The 20,068-nt window shown below is 38.1% G+C and overlaps 1 protein-coding gene across 3 annotated transcripts in view; it reads left to right on the top strand.

The window, feature by feature from the left end:
- Positions 1-20,068, top strand: part of LOC308692706 (protein mono-ADP-ribosyltransferase PARP4-like) — a 62,215-nt gene that overhangs the window by 5,484 nt on the left and 36,663 nt on the right. For all 3 annotated transcript variants that reach the window (XM_081368988.1, XM_081368989.1, XM_081368987.1), the window contains exons 8-27: positions 36-173; positions 264-422; positions 558-709; positions 790-921; positions 1,518-1,616; positions 1,733-1,916; positions 2,012-2,159; positions 2,497-2,639; positions 3,095-3,226; positions 3,316-3,402; positions 3,492-3,656; positions 3,752-3,795; positions 6,136-6,214; positions 6,334-6,471; positions 6,595-6,802; positions 6,967-7,037; positions 18,817-19,004; positions 19,087-19,186; positions 19,299-19,469; positions 19,929-20,009. In XM_081368988.1, the coding sequence (XP_081225114.1) occupies positions 36-173; positions 264-422; positions 558-709; positions 790-921; positions 1,518-1,616; positions 1,733-1,916; positions 2,012-2,159; positions 2,497-2,639; positions 3,095-3,226; positions 3,316-3,402; positions 3,492-3,656; positions 3,752-3,795; positions 6,136-6,214; positions 6,334-6,471; positions 6,595-6,802; positions 6,967-7,037; positions 18,817-19,004; positions 19,087-19,186; positions 19,299-19,469; positions 19,929-20,009 (2,619 nt within the window). The remainder of the gene's footprint in view (positions 1-35; positions 174-263; positions 423-557; positions 710-789; positions 922-1,517; positions 1,617-1,732; positions 1,917-2,011; positions 2,160-2,496; positions 2,640-3,094; positions 3,227-3,315; positions 3,403-3,491; positions 3,657-3,751; positions 3,796-6,135; positions 6,215-6,333; positions 6,472-6,594; positions 6,803-6,966; positions 7,038-18,816; positions 19,005-19,086; positions 19,187-19,298; positions 19,470-19,928; positions 20,010-20,068) is intronic.

Here is a 20,068-nt window from a genome sequence, read left to right as displayed (position 1 = left end):
TGAGTGTAAAATCAGTTCACTCTTTTGATTTGCAGCTTCTGTTGGAGGAGAAGCTGAACTGCTGCTCATTATCACAGGAAGTTGGCGTCTTTGTGGAGCTGGTTTGGACCGAAGCTCTCGGTTCCCTTAGTAACATCCTGACAGTCCCTGTCTCCAGAATCAGCCTTAATGATGTGAGAATGAGCCTTAAATAATCACACACACACATCCAATCATGAAGCTCACAGGAATGTTGTGTGTTTAATGTCTCTGTGCTGTTGCAGGTGAGCAGGGTGGAGGGACTGTTACTGCAGGCACAAAAGACTCAGAAAGAGGATGAAGTCAAGGCCCTGCTAGAGGAGGTCAACACTCTTCTACCCCTCAGAATGATCGACCCTCCTTCCAAACACAAGCTTGTGTCTCAGAAACTTGATCTTTGTCAGGTAACATTTATGCAATTATAGTACATGGTTAAATAGATTCCTTCATACTTGGGGATTTTGGTAGATTCTTCAATATGGATTTTTAACTCCACACACAGTGCAGACTGGTACTTTAAAGTCTTCTGTCGTCCTCAGCTGATAAGAGACATTCTGAATGTGAGTGAAGCCACTCTGGGAAGCCCCTCGCCCTCGTCTCTGGGAAAGTATCGAGCTCTGAGGTGCAGCATTGAGGTTGTTCCACCACAAAACCCTGAGTTTCATGTTGTCTCTCAACTGCTTCAGGAAAGGTAAACTTGATTGTGACGACTGTGGTCTGAAGTTCAAACATGAATATATTATGATGGTGTTAATCTTGTATCCACTAAAGGCCTGTTCAGATTCAGCAGATACTGCGTGTAAGCAGAGGGGTGGAGCTTCAAATGTTTTGGGAGGATTTAGGAAACATTAAGCCTCTCCTTCACTCCACCAGTCCCAGTAGTTTTGTTGGAATACTGTCACGGTAAGAGCATTTTCTTTAAAAAATAATATTTACACACAGTGACAAAACCACACAAACCTGTTTATGACAGACCATATACTGTGGTGGAGCAAGTGAAGACAGATACAGTCGGTTTGGTTGAACCATGATTCTTGATATGGCTGATAGTAAGTGAATTTAGAAATAATAATGTACAAAAATGGACATTGTTGTTGAGATTTGCATTAAATGTAATAAGATTAAATTTAACCATTTATTTTAACCAGTTTAAATGCTGTTTAAAACCCAGTTTTAATACATTTATCAAATGTTATTAAATGATTAATAAATTATGGCAAATTTATCTAAACATAAAAATAGAGGAAATGAGCATTACTAAAAACAATGTAGACCAACCCTGAAAAACTCTAATATCTGTCTATAAATTGACAGAAATCACTTATTGTAATGTCTATTCAATGATTTACTCTTCTGCAATAATCATGTAATGTCTTTTGTTCATTTTTGGGATTTTCTCAGCAAGTGTTAATGCAATTCATTGTCATTCATTTGATTGCTTATTTGTTTTATCATGTAATTAATTAAATATACATTTTTTAATGGAATATTCTATGTAGAGGTCTGTTGCTGCCCAGAGTTGGAGTCGAACAGCATGGAATTGAGAGGACGGATATCGGGAATCTAGGAGGAGGAATCTACTTCAGTGACTCTCTAAAGTCAGTGGTCTTTTGCATTATTCAGGAATCTTTAATTGTGACAGATTTGTAAATACTCCACTTTCATGACAACTGAAGACTTGAGCCAGTCAGTAAGTTTCTGCTCTGTGTTAAAGCACTAGTTTGAAATACTCCAAGCCCAGTGTAACTGACGGCTCTCGGCTGCTGTTGGTGTGTGAAGTGGCGTTGGGTCGCTGCAAAGACCTGCTGAAGAAAGACACCACTTTGACCTGCGCCCCTGTCGGCTACCACAGTGCACACGGAGTCCGCCGCACACCCAACAGACTCTCTGAATTTGAGGTGCTAGTCATTTTCTCTGTACTCAATTATTCTGCTCATGTTTTTGGGATCTAATGTGATTCTTGTGTTTGTGTGTGCTGGTTTCTATTTGACAGGATGATGAGTTCGTTGTCTATAACACAGAGCAGATCAGACTGAAGTATGTGGTTCAGTACACTCTGGAGGGAGACGAGTTAAAAGAGTTCCAGCCTCATATCAACACAGTTGTGGAGTTCACACAGCTCACTGACACGTCTGACGTCTGTGAGTAATGTCCAGTGAACAGGACATGTAGTAAGAGCTTTTATATGTGGAGGAATCTGTTGTAGATCTGTCAAATCCATTAAAAATGTAATCAAATTACATGATGACGGAGCCCATATTGTTGTGTGCAGCACTCCAATATAAACTTTTAATATATAGCGCTACAGCGCTTTGGGTGACCCAAGTTTGAGTCCTGCAGAACAGCCTTTTAACTGTGAACTTTGACATAGCGGAGGGAAAAATCATTCCTCAGCGACATCTGATGCTCTGTAAAGCTGAATGCTCTGATTTGGATTTGTTAAATTGATCATTGGTTTTGTTTAATGTGTTTCTTTAGTGTCCAGTGATGACAGTGAGGGTTTGGAGTCCACTAAAAACCCTCTGGAGGAGATGACTGCAGGTTTGCTGGACAGCAGTGGTCAGAAAATTCCTCTTCAGGCTGTCAATGTGAGGTGCAAGCTGATGGACCTGCTGTGTCAGGTGTGATACTACAGCTGGACTGCGAGTGTATGAGCGATACAAAGCAGCTGTGTGTTTTTCAATCAAAGCATCACTGTTTTCTCTCACTGCTAAGGTCAATCATGTGTTCAACAATGTTATGAAATATAAAAAGTGAGAATAAAGGATAAATAGAATACGTGAAATATCAGAAAATATAATGATTAAAAATATGAACATTTTAATTAGTGTTAAAGAGGCTGACAGCAAATATGGGGTGGTGAAAAATTTGTTGTAAAATTTTAAGGCAGATGAAAACAAAACAGCAATGGACACAGTTAGGGCGTGCAATAGGGAACAGAGACATGACATGGTGATCAAGAACTTCAAAGTAAAATCCAATAGGGTTAACAAAATAAAAGAAAGAACCATAGTAAAATTATAATGACAATTTCAAACTGTAACCATAACCAAAACTTTCTCTGTTCTGTCATCAGGTCATCATTTTTCAGACCTACACAAACAAGAGTGCTGTTCCCATTGAAGCAAAGTACGTTTTTCCACTGGAGGAGACGGCTGCAGTGTGTGGGTTTGAAGCCTTTATCAATGGAAAACATGTCGTTGGAAAGGTACAAGTCATTCAGAATCTGTCGAATGCAGCCTTTGCTCTTCATTTCTGCTTTCTCATCAGTTTTCAATGTCTTTCTTTGTCCTGTAGGTAAAGGAAAAAGAGCAGGCTCGTAAGGAGTACAAGCAAGCCATAGAGAAAGGCCATGGAGCCTACCTGATGGACCAGGATGCACCTGTGAGTTACTTACTACTGTTTCTTTCTCTGATGCATGAGTGATAATATATCAGAAGGCTTCTTTAAGGTCATGTGTTTATGTGAGGCAGGATGTATTTACTATCAGCGTGGGGAACCTTCCTCCCGGAGCCACAGTTTTGATCAAGGTGACGTTCATCACTGAGCTGGTGGTGAGATCAGGCTTTATAGTCTTCTCACTGGCTGGCAGCGTGGCACCATGGCAACAGAGCGCCGCCCTTAATCTGACAACTCAGGTACGGCACGATTGGTCTTTAGTCACTGTAGTTAAACTATTGTATGGGCTGCTGTTAGTTACAGTGTTTTGACTGAGAGTTTTGTTGTATTTCAGGCAACTGTTGAAAAGATTGGTGTGACGGAGCTTCAGTCAGAGGGGTGAGAGTCTCAAACGCTGGGGAATTCACAGGGATATTCACTAAAGATTTACTAAAAATCTAAATGCATCTGCTGATGATTTACAATATTAAATTCAATTAAAGCTGCAAGCAGCCTTTCCGGGGCCAAGCCCTTCTGGTTGTTTGGCTTGTTTGTATACATTATTTTTTACTAGGAATCTTTTGAACATTGCACAATTCACATGGTTTAACATTTGCTACACATTGGAAATGATTTAACAATCTTCAAAGTTAAAGCCTTTTGCTTTACTTAGTATTTGGTTTACACTCATACACTGTGGTTTGCTTAATAATTTTACAGAGACTTAAGATGTTGAAGGTAGAATCGCTGTAGCACAATGCGGAGCCAGAAGAGCAAAAGATTAGTAGAATGCTTGAATACAAGAATCGACTTGACATAATACACAATTTTATGTAGTCATCCTACGAAGGATTTGAACCCCCAACCAGAATGGTTTGGGACTCATAGCACATGGATTAACAGCTTGCACCACTTAGAGGACATAGAGTTACAAGCTGCAGAGGAGAGCATTCACTGTAAGAATGAGCACACAAAAGCAAGTTAACTAGATTAGCATGCTAAGCTATCTTAATGCTGATGTAGCTTATGGCTTATGACGTGGTACATCCAATCCTAACAAAATAGATATCCTCGGATTCAACATGACGCAAGGAATCGATAGACTAGCAAGGAATTTATGATTTTGTGACAAACGGTTCACAAATTACAGCCTCTGAACCAATTTTGGGTCAACCTTGTTAAATTTGATCTCATCTAATCCCACTGTAAGAAACATTAGTACAGCTCTTACCCAGATAATAAAGGAGCTCAAATTCCAATTTATACACAATTTTAAAGTTGCCCCACACTGGTCTCGAACCCACGACCGCAATGGTTCGGAATTCATGACGCATGGTTGAACCGATTGCGCCACCCAGAGGACTTGTTTTACAATGCTGCAGAGGAGAAGCTTCAGTGTAAGAATGAGCACACAAAAGCAAGTTAACCAGATTAGCATGCTATGCTAATGTAGCTTATGGTTATCCTGATAGCTGAAGAGCCACATTAGAAAGAATGGCATCTGGTTAGCATGCTAACCAATGATTATGCTAAGCTAACAAGCATAAGGCAACAAACACAGGCTAGGTCAACTTTGGAGACGAATATCTTGAGAACGGTAGCGAATATCAAAAATCTGTTCACTCACGTCTGTGCGGCTTACTCCAAAGAACATCTGATCAAAATTTGGGCAAAATTGAGCAAGATTTTAAAGAGGAGTAGCGAAAAAACAGTTTTTCATTTGTTCCAATATGGCTGACAGTCACATTGTTGGAAAATGACAAATTAGATGTCTTCTCATGGACCTTCAGGACATTAAGTCGATGATCCATACTAAATTTTGTGAAGATATGTCAAATAGTTTAAAAGTTATTGCAAATTATAACAAAATTCAAAATGGCGGACACGTGGTTCATCCGATCTTGGATAATTCGGCATCCACGGATTCGGCATGATGCAAGGAATCCATAGATACCACATTTATGATTTTCTGACAAACTGTTCAAAAGTTATTGGACAAAATAGCAATCTTTCATATCTCATGACACGTAGGCGGCGCTGTTCCCAACTTTGGCAAGGAACCTCAGATCGTCCTTCCGATGAAGTGTACCAATTTTCGTTTCGATTGATCAAACTTTGGCCGAGATACAGCCTCTTAGCCGATTTTGAGTGGACCTTGTTAAGTTTGCGACATCATAACTTTTGAACAGAGATTAATAAAAAAAATCTGTTCACTCACTTCTGTGCGGCTCAGTCCAAAGATCATTTGAGCATATGTTTGGACAAAATTAGACCAATTTTGAAGGAGGAGGAGCGAAAAAACTGAATACTGTACTTTTCAAAATGGCTACTACTGTAATGGGTGGAGTCTTAATGTAAGATATTGGTTCTGATCAGCATGATGAGATTAATCAGGTGTACTAAGTTTCATGTCTCTAGATCAAAGGGTTCAAAAGTTATAACCATTTTAATGTTTAATTTTTTAACTGGTGGTGGCGCTATAGAGTTCGTCCTAGAGACACCAAATTTGGTCCAATTACTATTCATGGCCATCTCTATCACTGTGCAAAATTTCATCATTTTACTATGTACGGTTCATAGGGCTGCCATAGACTTCCAGAGGAGGAATAATAATAAGAAAACTAACAGATACAATAGGTGCCTTGCCCCTTCGGGGCTTGGCCCCTAATTATTTCATTTAGCAAACCACGTTGTCTTTATAATATCACAATCTCTTTCATTCGTTCCCTCTTTCTTCAGGGAGTTTTCTCTCTCTATGTCCATTGAAATGCCTTACGAGATCATCAACTTGAGTTCTTCACACTATTTCAAATCCAAGGTTATTTTACTTATTTTTGTGGATTGTCTTACTAAATACTTGTTGTGTTCTCCAAAGGAAATAAAACATATTTGTTTATGAACAGTATTAATAACAGTATCAGTGTTTTTCCCGTTCAGATGACCGACTGTAAGGTAATGCTCAGCACGTTACCGGGACAGACTCTTGGATCTGAAGGGTTACAGGTGTACTTCAGTCTTTCTAATATCCACATGCCCAGGATGTTGGTCGAGAACCATCCAGATAAATATAGTCAGGTAATGAAATAATAAGTCACATCTGATTCATATTGCAGACAAAAATGCCTCTTTTTCTTTCACATGGCCTGATCTATAAAACACACAGAAAGGTCGTTCTCTGACACTCTTTGATCCCTACAGGCCTGCATGCTGGTGTTTTATCCAGACTTTAAGTCAAGCGGGGTTTCCAGCTCTGGAGATCCGTCCAGTGTAAGCGATGTGGTCATTCTACTGGACTCGTCCAAGTCCATGCGGGGAGATGCCATGCTGAACGCTCGCAGGATTGCCCTTCAAGTCCTTAAATCTCTGGACCGCTCCCTGAAGATCAACATCATCTCTTTCAGCACTGGTTAGTGCTCACTGAAACAGTCTGCTGTTGTTCTAGTGATCATCTTGTAGACACTTTCATTTCCCTATTATTCTTGTGTTTCACAGTGAAGCATTATGGGTGAAGAACATTATATGCTGGTACTTCATTCACACAGTGTTAATCTTAAAATATTTGTTTTTAAGATTACAAGGAAGCTTTTCCTGCACCAGTGCCTTTAGATGAAGCATCTGAACCAGCCAGAACATTTATAATGGTGAGTAATGTATAAAAATGGTTAAAGATGAGTGTTTCTTGGCTTGGAAAGGAGGCATATTGAGATATTCTTCAGGTTTTTTGGCTTCTTCCATCAGGAGACATCATTCGATTCACATTATGCATCATCTTCACTTCATTTCAGCTTTTCAGTTGTTGCTCATGGACACTCAGTTCCAACTAGAGCAGGGCTATTCAATTAGCTTCATTTCGAGGGCCGGATTATCAAATCGAAAAGTTGAGGTGGGCCGGTGGGTTGGTTTGGGGATTTAGCTTATTTATTGAAACATAACAATTTCAATAAATAAGTTAAAGTAACCTTAAAAAAGTATGGTATTTACATGGAAATGTGGTACCCAATAGTATGCAGATATATAAAACCATAATAAATAAAAACTTGATAATTTACAGCTGTGTACAACTATTTTTCTTGGAACAAATAAATAAATTATACAAAGTCGTAGCTGTTGGTGAGAAATAATAATTATTTTATTTATAATTGTTATGCTTAAAATGAAAATATTCTGACAGTGAGACTTGATAACCACAGGCTACTCACTCCCACTGTATAAAAAATGCCTAAACACAAGTTAAAAACTATACACACCATTACAAAGAAACTGACATAAATTACAATTACAATTACACAATTACAATTACAATTTTTTCATAACAAACATTAATTATATATTCCTCTACCCACCTAATAAATCTAATGCAATATAAATCACTATATTTATTTATTTATTTATTTATTACTAGGCCTACATAGTATTCAATATAAATATTGCACATTTCTGCCCAACCATGGTAAATTACTACAGTACATTCATGGTAAATGTTTGTAAGAGTGATTATGGGATTTAAAGTCTTCTAATTTCATTCATGCCACAATGTTTCTCCTGCTTTCCTCATCAGTATTGTTGGGAATGTTGAGGCTGTTTCATCTGATTTAATACTAAATCATCGAGTGATTTGTGGTTTGTAACAGAGGGGTTTCTGTCGAACTGAAACGCTTCCCACTGGTTGTCGCAACGCTGTTTGGGTCATTATACGAAAACGTGCCATTTTGTGTCCCTCAGAAAAAAAAAGTTCTGTAAATCTTATTAAACCATAAAACAAATAAAATATTTAATAATTTATTTTCCATAATATGTCTCATAATATAAGAATAAATTAATTTCTGTTTCTTTTGTTTTTAAAGGATTTTAATCACATTTTTGTGCAAAGCATCTTGCAGAAATGTTGAAAATGGCCTGTCCCTCAGTATGATTTTTTAACTTCTACTTGCTATCGAGGCCAAAAAAGTCAAAATATCATAAAAAAAACATACACTTGTATAAAGCCTTAAGTGTCAGTTCATTAGTCATGAATGGATTTTATTCTTAACGTGTCAAATTTTGAAAAAATACACAATTTAGTCGGGTCCCTAGGTTCTCGTCAACCCTGTTACTTTTTATGAAAACACCTCTTTAAAGATAATGGACTGTTCCAAAAGTTGCATCAGTTCCGGGAAGTGACATCATCTGCCTTTCATGATGTTGATGGTAGAAGACAAGTAAGTGTTATCTTCTTTTAATTAATTTTCTTTGAGTTTATGTAATGTCTGAAAGACAAGGACACGCTCACTGTGTCAGCCCTGTTACCAGAAAAGCATACGTTAAAAATTTATTTGTACATATTTAAAAATGTACATATATAACAACATTTAAGCCTCTCATTAAGGCACATAATGTGGTGTCATTACCTATACCTCATGGCTAGTAATGGCCGCCAATAACATTTTTCGTCAACCCTGTTACCATTCCAGGGTAACAGGGTTGACGAAAGTATGCTTTTGTGTGTCTTACCCATGTTGTATACCCAAGAAGGGTTAAATCAAGGGCAACTGGACTTTCATATTTGAAGATGTTTTGCCTTTCATCCAAGGGGTTTCTTCAGTTCTAAATGACTGATGGGGAGTGCCAGGTATTTAACCTCTGTGGGGTTGTCACCCCTGAGCCAACCCTTCTTGGATAACTATGACCTGGATGACTGAGAATTTTCACAGACGTACTTTTCTTACTAATAGTATTTACATAATATACAGTGGGGAGAACAAGTATTTGACACACTGATGATTTTGCAGGTTTTCCCACTTACAAAGCGTGTAGAAGTCTGTCATTTTTTTCATAGGTACTCTTCAACTGTGAGAGACAGAATCTAAAACAAAAATCCAGAAAATAACATTGTATGATTTTTAAGTAATTCATTTGCATTTTATTGCATGACATAAGTATTTGATACATCAGAAAAGCAGAACTTAATATTTGGTACAGAAACCTTTGTTTGCAATTACAGAGATCAAACATTTCCTGTTGCTCTTGACCAGGTTTGCACACTCTGCAGGATTTTGGCCCACTCCTCCATACAGACCTTCTCCAGATCCTTCAGGTTTCGGGGCTGTCGCTGGGCAATACGGACTTTCAGCTCCCTCCAAAGATTTTCTATTGGGTTCAGGTCTGGAGACTGGCTAGGCCACTACAGGACCTTGAGATGCTTCTTACGGAGCCACTCCTTAAGCCTAGTTCACACTACATGATTTTAAAACGTCGGGCTGAACTGTGCGGTTCACACTACATGACTTGCTCTCTGTGAAATCAGGAGTGTTCAAGTTGTTGAGCTGTTCACACCACACAACACAACGTGATTGATCCACAACAGGAGGTAACGCACTACACGAGTTGACAACAACTCTGTCACCCAACGATTCTATCTTTTCTACAAACCACGTTTTGTCACGAAAAATCACACGATAAAACGAACCGGAAATGATGCAAAACAGCGCGCGCGCCACTACCCAGCAAAGACGAAAAAGAACACAACACGTGAATATGACGTCAGACAGACATTAGTGCTGCAAACTGTTTGCGTGATGATTTGCTCTGAAAAAAAAAAACGCAAAAAAAATAAAAATAAGATAGTATGGGCGAAAGAGTGGATCTGCATACGCGAACAGCAGGGATTGTCTGTGCTACAGAAAGAGTTGGAGGTGAGTAGGAGGTGAGTAGGCTACAGCATGTTTATATCGGAGATGTAGCTACATGCTTATGTTTGGCTGACGGCCCGCGTATTTACTTTTTTACAGTCTATGGTATTTACCCGGTGACCTCAACCCATGCCTTGCTCTGACTGCCTGTAGCTCATGACATCACATGAGATTGAGTCGTGCGACAGCTCCGGATATCTAGCATGCTAGATATTTTTCTGGGCTCTGCGAGGCGTCTGCGAGCGTCTTTGATGCGTTGTTGGCTCTTTCATACTAACAGATTGGCGAACGTTCATCGCTCGCTAATCCCCCGCAATTTGCACGCGATAACACCCTGACCTGTCGACGAGCTCAACGATTTGCAAATCGGGCTTAAAATCGTGTAGTGTGAACTAGGCTTTAGTTGCCCTGGCTGTGTGTTTTGGGTCGTTGTCATGCTGGAAGACCCAGCCACGACCCATCTTCAATGCTCTTACTGAGGGAAGGAGGTTGTTGGACAACATCCATGGCCCCATCCATCCTCCCCTCAATACGGTGCAGTAGTCCTGTCCCCTTTGCAGAAAAGCATCCCCAAAGATTGATGTTTCCACCTCCATGCTTCACGGTTGGGATGGTGATCTTGGGGTTGTACTCATCCTTCTTTTTCCAAACACGGCGAGTGGAGTTTAGCTCTATTTTTGTCTTATCAGACCACATGACCTTCTCCCATTCCTCCTCTGGGTAATCCAGATAGTCATTGGCAAACTTCAGACGGGCCTGGACATGCACTGGCTTGAGCAGGGGGACCTTGCGTGCGCTGCAGGATTTTAATCCATGACGGCGTAGTGTGTTACTAATGGTTTTCTTTGAGACTGTGGTCCCAGCTCTCTTCAGGTCATTGACCAGGTCCTGTCGTGTAGTTCTGGGCTGATCCCTCACCTTCCTCATGAACATTGATGCCCCACGAGGTGAGATCTTGCATAGTGCCCCAGACCGAGGGAGATTGACCGTCATCTTGAACTTCTTCCAATTTCTAATAATTGTGCCAACAGTTGTTGCCTTCTCACCAAGCTGCTTGCCTATTGTCCTGTAGCCCATCCCAGCCTTGTGCAGGTCTACAGTTTTATCCCTGATGTCCTTACACAGCTCTCTGGTCTTGGCCATTGTGGAGAGGTTGGAGTCTGTATGATTGAGTGTGTGGACAGGTGTCTTTTATACAGGTAACGAGTTCAAACAGGTGCAGTTAATACAGGTAATGAGTGGAGAATGAGTGGCTTCTTAAAAAAAAACTAACAGGTCTGTGAGAGCCGGAATTCTTACTGGTTGGTAGGTGATCAAATACTTATGTCATGCAATAAAATGCAAATTAATTATTTAAAAATCATAGAATGTGATTTTCTGGATTTTTGTTTTAGATTCCATCTCTCACAGTTGAAGTGTGCCTATGATATAAATTACAGACTTCTACATGCTTTGTAAGTGGGAAAGGTCAAAGAAGGAGAGTTTTTTATACTTTTTTATAGTGGCCTTTAGTAAGTGATCGTTTGTGTTTTTTGCTTATTCTGTTAAGGCCAAACATGTTCAATTGGTCATTTAATTGCAATGTAATGTTAATGTTTTAATAAAACAATTGGTTTACATTTACATCCGCAGAATCATCATCATTTTTCATAATTTTATGCTAAAATATCTCAATAGAGCTGTCTCCAAAATATGCTGATTAGTCATGTTGAATTAAAGGTTTATGAATGTCCAATTAAGACTCTATTGCACCCATAACTGTAACTCAAACAAACAGTATAACCAATACGGTAACTGTTGTCAACCCTGTTACTGATGTGTCAACCCTGTTACTTGTATAATATTCTAATATCATTTAAAAAATGAAAATAAAAATGTAATCAACTAATTGTAAATGTTTAGTAAGAGAGGCTAATAATCCACTCAAAATTGAATTGAGGTCTTTTATTTTTGTTTCTATACATTTTTCTTAAAACAGAAGATGCTGGGAGAGTGTCATTTGGAAATGAACGTAGCCTATTCATCCACTAAAAAAAATAAAACTTTCAATATTCTCAATTCACAAACACTCTTAATGTAACAAGGGGGGGCTTATCTTTCACAGTATATAAGATTTGTTCTATATATGTATTTAAAACCTTTTCAAAAAGTAATTAATATGTCGGTAACAGGGTTGACCAAACACACACATTTGCGTTGGTTATATGAAAATAAAATAAAAAATAAGATAGCCTGAGATGGCACGGCACATTTTCCTAAGAGGTAAGGGTCTACCAAAGAGTATAGAAGCCCAAGAGGCGAAACTCAATAGAACGCTCCATAGCAACAGTTGCCCCCATGACGTGACGGCGCGGCCGCCATTATGGACTGAAAACTGAAGGAAAACGCCGAAAAATAATGGGAGTCAATGGCACTGAAAAACTTAACATAACAAAAACTTAACATAACTTAATTTTTTCTGGCCGTCATATCTCAATATGAAAACAATTTAAAATACATTAATGAGGATGACCGACGTTAAATGACGTTAAATGACAGAAAATATACGTCTATGTGTTGGTTATGCATGGCCTAATTACCCTTAGGAAAATAGTATTTTGGGACAAAATATTACTATAGAAGTACTATAAGACTACTATAGAAATACTATAGAGGTATTACAGAACATAACATACTTCTGTGATTTTCTGTAATACCTCTATAATATTTTAAAGCTGCTACAGTATTTATATAGTAGTCTTATCGTACTTCTGTAGTATGTCCCAAATTACTATAGTATTCCTATAAGATTACTATAATATTTTGTAATATTATAGTTTTTATAATTTTGTCCCAAAATACTATAAGATTCCTATAGTACTTTTTAGTAAGGGTATGTCCCCCACCGAATCGGCTTCATTAGCCTACCACTTACGGTTTGCAAAGATAAAATTATAAAATTACTGCAAAACTTTAATCTATCAATATTTATGTTCTATTATGCATTTTCCTAGTTATATGACTAACAGAAATTCATGAAATAATATAGGCTATAGGCAGACACACAGTAATAAGATATAAGTAATAAGATGTTTATTCAAATGTTGATTTTGAAATTAGTGAACATCACCATATATATGATTTGGAAAAATAAATAAATAAATAAAATTATAAATGAACATTTCTAAAGACAGTTAATATTTTACATAGAATATCACAAAAATATTAACTTGTTTTTTCAACATCTTCAGTGAAAGTGCACACAGTGAACGTTTCAATGGGAAGAACAAAAACAATCTGTGAATGTCCTATTACAGGCGGAAAGGTACAAAAAAGATGTGCAATCTAGCAAGTGCACACATGAACTATAAACGCCTATTAAAATGGATTTTGCCATTGACTGGCGCTAACGATTTCAGCAGCTTTCAGTCCATAATGGCGGACGCGCCTCCGCAGCGCCATCTACAGACTGTTACCCATAACACAACAGAGTTTCGCCTCTTGGGCTTCTATACTCTTTGGGTCTACTTCATCCAAAAAGGGGCTTAAAGATTTTCAAAACAGTACTTTGAAAATCAAACATTAAAAGTGGGAAATGGCACGTTTTCGTATAATGACCCGTTTAATAATAGTGTCCGTGACCGGGAGAAAACGCAACTATTTGTTGTTACTGTGCTGACCGAGAAACCGCTTCAGATGATTCAGCGACGGAGCGGTCCAAATGAATCCGAATAGTTTTAGACCGTTACTGACCGGCCACTTTGACACTCTCTCCCATAGTATACATAGACGCCCTATTGGCCGCTTTGGAACGTTGCTGCGATACGTCAACGCGTCCGCCATTTTGTGGAGGGCAAGACTGCGCTGTAATCAAATGCAAGTAAACTGCTGAGCTGCGGTTTTTCTGTATAAAAACCAAAAAAAATTACATTTATCAACCGATTTCAGTGGTTTGTATGTGGTGTACAAAAAAAGTTCCATCTGTAGTTAGTTAAACTCTCGATAGTTAGACTTATATATTATTATTATTTTTTTTTAATAAGGAATGGCCAAAGCTCTGGCTTGTCATGTATTTAGCTTTTCATTCTTGGATAAGAATTGTGAACACCCCCATACTGAGATATAATTTAATTTTCACATTAAATTAAATAAAGTTTTCTTATTGTGGGAAAAGCATATTCTGTCATTGACCCGATTTTAGCAATAACAAAGATAACTGATGGATCCTTTATGGTAATATGATATGGTACAACTACAGTGCAATGCAAATAGTAAATATAAGATAAAGTGAGAGGTAGGCTAATAGTAAATAGTTTAGTCAATAAAATAAACAAACAGTATACAGTAAATAAAATAGTAATGAAAAGTATAATTATATAATATCATAATATAATAATAATAATAATAATATATTGATAATAGCATATAGTTTATGTATACTTTAATAATAGCAGTAGAATATGAAATATCAATTACAGAATATAGACAATAAAAAATAATAGGTTAAATAGTTACTATGAATAGTAAAATAATTTGACAGCATAACTATAATAGATTGATAATTGTAAGTGGTATATTATTATAATAACAATAATAAATAATGTAAATTTATACATTTTAAAATATTATTACATAGGCTATATAAAATAAAAAATGACGCAACCCTGTCTCTTTTTGTTAAATTTCAGTTTTTAAAAGGTATAAGAAGCTATACAAATCAAGAAATAAAGTAAACGATCCAGTCAAACATACAGCAGGCTACACTGTTATAATAGCCTAAATATATTAAGTTATGAAACTTCACTTTGCCCTCAGCCAAAACAATCTGCCAAGGAACAAATTATAGATTAATGAAACCAAAGATCGCCCGTTAGATAAACACAAGACGAATTATTCTCACTAGACTGACAGCGACTAACGTCAGAACTCAGAAGCGGTGTACGACAGGCACTATAGCCGAGGCAAGGCTGTTCTCGGCGGGGTACATGAGCGCTGAGCGCCCGCGGGGATCGCTGGATCTCACAACTCCGAAACCGTCAGATAACATTTTTAAAAAGGCGCTATCTTTATAAATAAACCACAGATTTGAGCTTTAAACAACTACATTGTCGACTGAAAAACTCTTAAAACTACATTTCGTGACACAATAACAGTATTTTTAAATTTCGTGGCCTTTCTCCTCTGAAAATAAAAATAGTAAATGAAATGCAACCAGAAACAAATTTTCAGTTTTGCTTGAGAAAGGTAATTCCCTGAGACCTGTTTTCAATTGTGTGGCGATTTGTAACAAGTGGTACTCGATGCAGAGCCAAATGGGAGGAGCTAGAGCTCCAGCTCCTCCCCTCGCTAGAGCTCCAGCTCCTCCCCTCGCTGGATTTAGTGGGAGGGGCCGCGCATGCGCAGGTTAACTTTCTTGCTATCAAAGAGTTACGTCACGATCTTTTCCCGCAGCGTTGCATTCCGGGAAGGCGCCGCCATTTTAGGTGGTAACTCTATCAGTCAAAGAGTATAATGACAGCATGAAATGCTGCAGGTCGTAAAGTAACGTAACGTAAACAAGGTTAACTTATATAAAAGCAAATGCTGCACTGCTAACATTACATTACTAACTTAGTCTAACATGATAATTCATACATGCATCACAGTATGTCCGGATTCGTAAACAGTTGGACGTTTTACATATGTTATAATAATATGAAACACAAACAAACAGATCCAACTCTGAAATTGCAGTTTATTATTAAGTCAACAAGAAATTACAAACAATGGGAAATCTACGTTAATTACAATATCTTTACAGAATTCGGCATAACAGATAGCGGGTTTTTTGCCTCCTGGATGCGCGCGCATCCGGTATTGTTTGTATACAAGAAACCCGTGTATACTCTTTGTATCAGTTGCCATGGTTACTTCTACAGTGAGGCCAAGATAAATAGCAAAAGAGAGAGAAAAGATCAGCTTGATATGCGTTTGTATTTTAGCGATATGCCACAGTTTCTTGGGAAGATATGGAGAAGAAAAAAAAGCTTAAAGAAACGGCCTATCACGTTAATGACGTAGCCTACGACATTGCCAGAATGTACGATCTGTCCGCACACAGCAGGTCCAAAATGCACATCCAATATCAGATTTATTTCCACATATAAATAAACCCCAGGCAAAATTAATCAGTGAGGCCCATTTTTTAAATATATTTTATATAGTCCTATAATGTTTTTTATATAATATATTAAAATGTATATTTGTTAATAGGCTATCTTCATTGCCTAGATATAATTAAACAAAAACACATCTAACAGAACATAACCTGAGTTGTTCATTTTTTACAATATGTTCTTATTTATTTTTTATTTATTTATTTTTTCATTAACGAAATGTCAATCTTCGTCTTTGTAACAGAAGATACAAAAATCTTCAGCCTATTAGGCTACATGTATAACGGATTATCACCTTATAAACAGTCCTTTGTGGAATAAGGCCTAATGCTATATAGAAATAGCATAGCCTATGGTTATAGCATCTTAATTTAAACTTTATTTTGGTATTAGGTAATTAAAATGCTAACTCGTCTATGTAAAGAGCTGGATACTAGGCTACTTAAATAGTATGTCATTAAATGTAGGCCATCTACGATAGACTAAATATTTTTAACGTTAGTCATTCATTTAAGCAATGACTAATATCGCACGTTAATCAATCCTGGGTGCAGTTCAAGCATCAAGCACCGGCAAAAGTAGGCTAATGATAATAAATGTGTCTAAAACAAAAAATAAAGCATTTTCATTATGTATTAATAGGCTGTGTACAGTATCAGTATCATAACACTGAACAACTCAACAGAAATCAGATGATTTAGATTAATTCACAAATAACACACACGTAAATGCAGTGGACAAAAAATAAATAGGGGTGCACTATCTAAGCTTTCACAGCCTTTTAAGTCTAGTAATTTACATAATAATAGCAGACGCTTTTGTCCAAAGCAGCTTTAAAAGTGAGTAAAACAACGAAACCGTTATAAAGATAAAATAATACATAGATAAAAAGTTTCAACCGTTTTGAAACACACACACACACACACACACACACACACACACACACAGTGTGAGCAATGTTCTTATTAGGTGTTTACGCATTTGTCACAGAAACGATAAATATTTAATCATAATCACAACAAATATTAGAGAAAAATACAATATGATGTATGCCAGCATATTGCGCATCAAAACAAACTTGTCCTTCCATCACGGTTGAACTCGCACTAGATCCAGCAACAGTGAGCTAGCTCTAGCTCCTCCCATTTGACGCTGCAGCGAATCCCCGCTCACTAAATTTAGCAAGGTGGAGTTGGAGCTCCAGCGAGGGGAGGAGCTGGAGCTCTAGCTCCTCCCATTTGGCTCTGCATCGAGCACCATCTCATTTGTAAAGCCCCAAGCAGCACAAGAAATAGGCATTTTTCTCAATTCTCGTTATGAGAGGTATGGGAAAGTTGCCCTCCGCAGTATGGCGGCGCCGTTGACGTACGATCCAGCGGCCAATAGGGCGTCTATGTATATTATGTCTATGAGTGTACACACACCGGACGAGAAGCACAGTGCGGTTCAATTCGGGGTCTGTCCGCGGCGCCCAGCAACGGCTCAGGACCGTGTTCAAAATCCTGCCGCGACACAGAGCGCAGAAAAAAGTGTTCAGATCACAGACTCAGCAACTATTGTATTTAATTGTACAGTATAATCATAACATAGTACAGACATTATCTCAATTCCATAATGTCCTTAAACATAATGATATTGCTGGCCATAAACTGAGAAAGTGCGTGTCCGGTGTGCAATACCTCGAGTTGTCATAGACGCGACGCGGCTATTATTTTACTAGTCATCATGGAATGGGAAACGTGACATTAACTGTTAACAGGGGGTTTCTGTGTTCATATATTTAATAAAGGGTGATTATTAAAATTAAGAACCCCGTTTTCTTTACTCATCTTATTTTTGTATTTGTATTTGCACTTGATTTTTTTATTCAAATCTGCTATCTGCATGACTTTATTGGCGCCAGTGCAACAACAGGTTTAAGAGCTTTTCAGTTCTTCAGGAAACCTCCAGACAGTGTTTGGCTTCAGTTTGAAACCAGATAAACTTCACATGCTTGTCTTCCTTCACAAAAATTTGCCATAGATTGAGTACGCAAGAAGTAAAAATGCATGTGCCTTGTGTTTATCAGTATCGATGTTTGTTGGGTAAAAAAGAAAAACTATAAACAAAGTAAAAATTAATTTGACTGATAACTACCCCCCTCCCCCCCATAGATTCTATAGATATCGCGATATATCGATATCGTGAATTCTTTTGGCCACAATAACCGTGGTGTGAAAAATCTAACATCGTGACAGCCCTAATTTGAACCAAAAGAATGCTTCATTCACGAATGATTGGTATCGCTGGTTTAGTCGACATAAATTCGGGACACATATAATAACTGCTGAAATGTTCGCACGTAAAACGTTTCTCAGGTCAATCGGAGTAAACTAAATTTGCCGCACCGCCAGGAAAAGAAGAAGGAGGGAGGTTGGTGCCGTCGGGCCGGATGGAGATGATTGGCGGGCCGCCAATTGAATAGCCCGGAACTAGAGCGAGATGTTTTGCCACCATAATGTTGTAGTTACAGCATCATCCAGCAGGGTGTAACTGTACCACATTAACCAGCTAAACCTTGAGCCCTTGGTTAATGACTAAAGTTCATGTTCATGTCATTGCATGTGTGGTCTCTTCAGTCCTGTAGTGGCGCTGGTGGCGGCACTGAGCTGTGGCGGCCTCTCCAGAGCCTGAGCCTTCTGTCTCCCAGCCGGGGCGTGAGGAACATCCTTCTGCTCTCTGATGGACATGTTCAGAACCAGCCTCTGACCCTACAGCTGGTCCGAGAAAACTCCTGCCACACGCGCCTCTTCACCTGTGGACTCAGGTCTGCCTTTGAAGAGTTCAACACAAATCTCTTTAACACTTCAATTCATTTCTGAACCTACAGTTTGTGTTTGTTTGTCTAGCTTGACAGCTAATCGTCATATGCTCAGAGCTTTGGCTCAAGCAGGGGGAGGAACATGTGAACTTTTTGACACAAAGATGAAACACACTTGGGCAGAGAAGGTGAATCACGCTGTTTATTGTATTGTTGTTTTTATTTAGAAAAAGGGAACATTATCAGTTCAACATGGGCCGCTCTGAGGCTTGAGTTCACCAGATTTGCTGGTAATTTCAGGTGCGCGCCCAGGTTCAGCGTATGGAGTCTCCAGGCTGCAGATCAGTGGCAGTGAAGTGGCAGCAGTTTAATCCCACAGCGCCTCCTCCTGTTCAAGCCCCCTCACAGCTTCACGGCCTCTTCAGTGACTGTCACACTCTCATATACGGCTTTGTGCCGAACTGCACTCAGGTAGACCTGCGCTATTTACCAGCTGATCTGATTGTGTTGCAGATGGTTGTTGCTTATTGTAGTTCGGACTGAGTAATATATTGTAAAATTCACAGTATATCCGAAAGATTTTTCTAAAACTGTAAAATTAAGAAACATTACGAATGTAGCTATTATTTTAGTATTTTTTACTATTAAAGTTAGAATTTGATGATGAATTATTTCCAACTGTTTCATAAAATACATTCAAAGCTCTGAATCAACAGTTTGTGTGCATTATCATGTTCATGAAGATTTTGTATGGCATTTTTGATATTAAAATATTTTTAAATATACAGTATGTAGGTAAATATTGATGATTATTTTGTCAGTATAGTTATATTGTTGCATACTATTAATGAAGTAATTAAATATTGTTCTTCATATAGGTATGTTAATTTCTGCTGTAAATTTTTAATTGTGTAATATTCACACTTTTAGGCCACACTGTTTGGTGATTTGAGTGGGAAGGAGATCAAAACAATGGTTTCCACCACAGAACTACAAAAGACAAAAGGAACTGTGAGTGAACATCTTAAATAGTTCATATAATCTGAAATATCATCAATTTTTGATCGTGT

Source organism: Scardinius erythrophthalmus (assembly GCF_964197995.2).
Source record: "Scardinius erythrophthalmus genome assembly, chromosome: 6".
Lineage (NCBI taxonomy): Eukaryota > Metazoa > Chordata > Actinopteri > Cypriniformes > Leuciscidae > Scardinius > Scardinius erythrophthalmus.
This window is presented reverse-complemented; position numbering and strand designations above follow the sequence as displayed.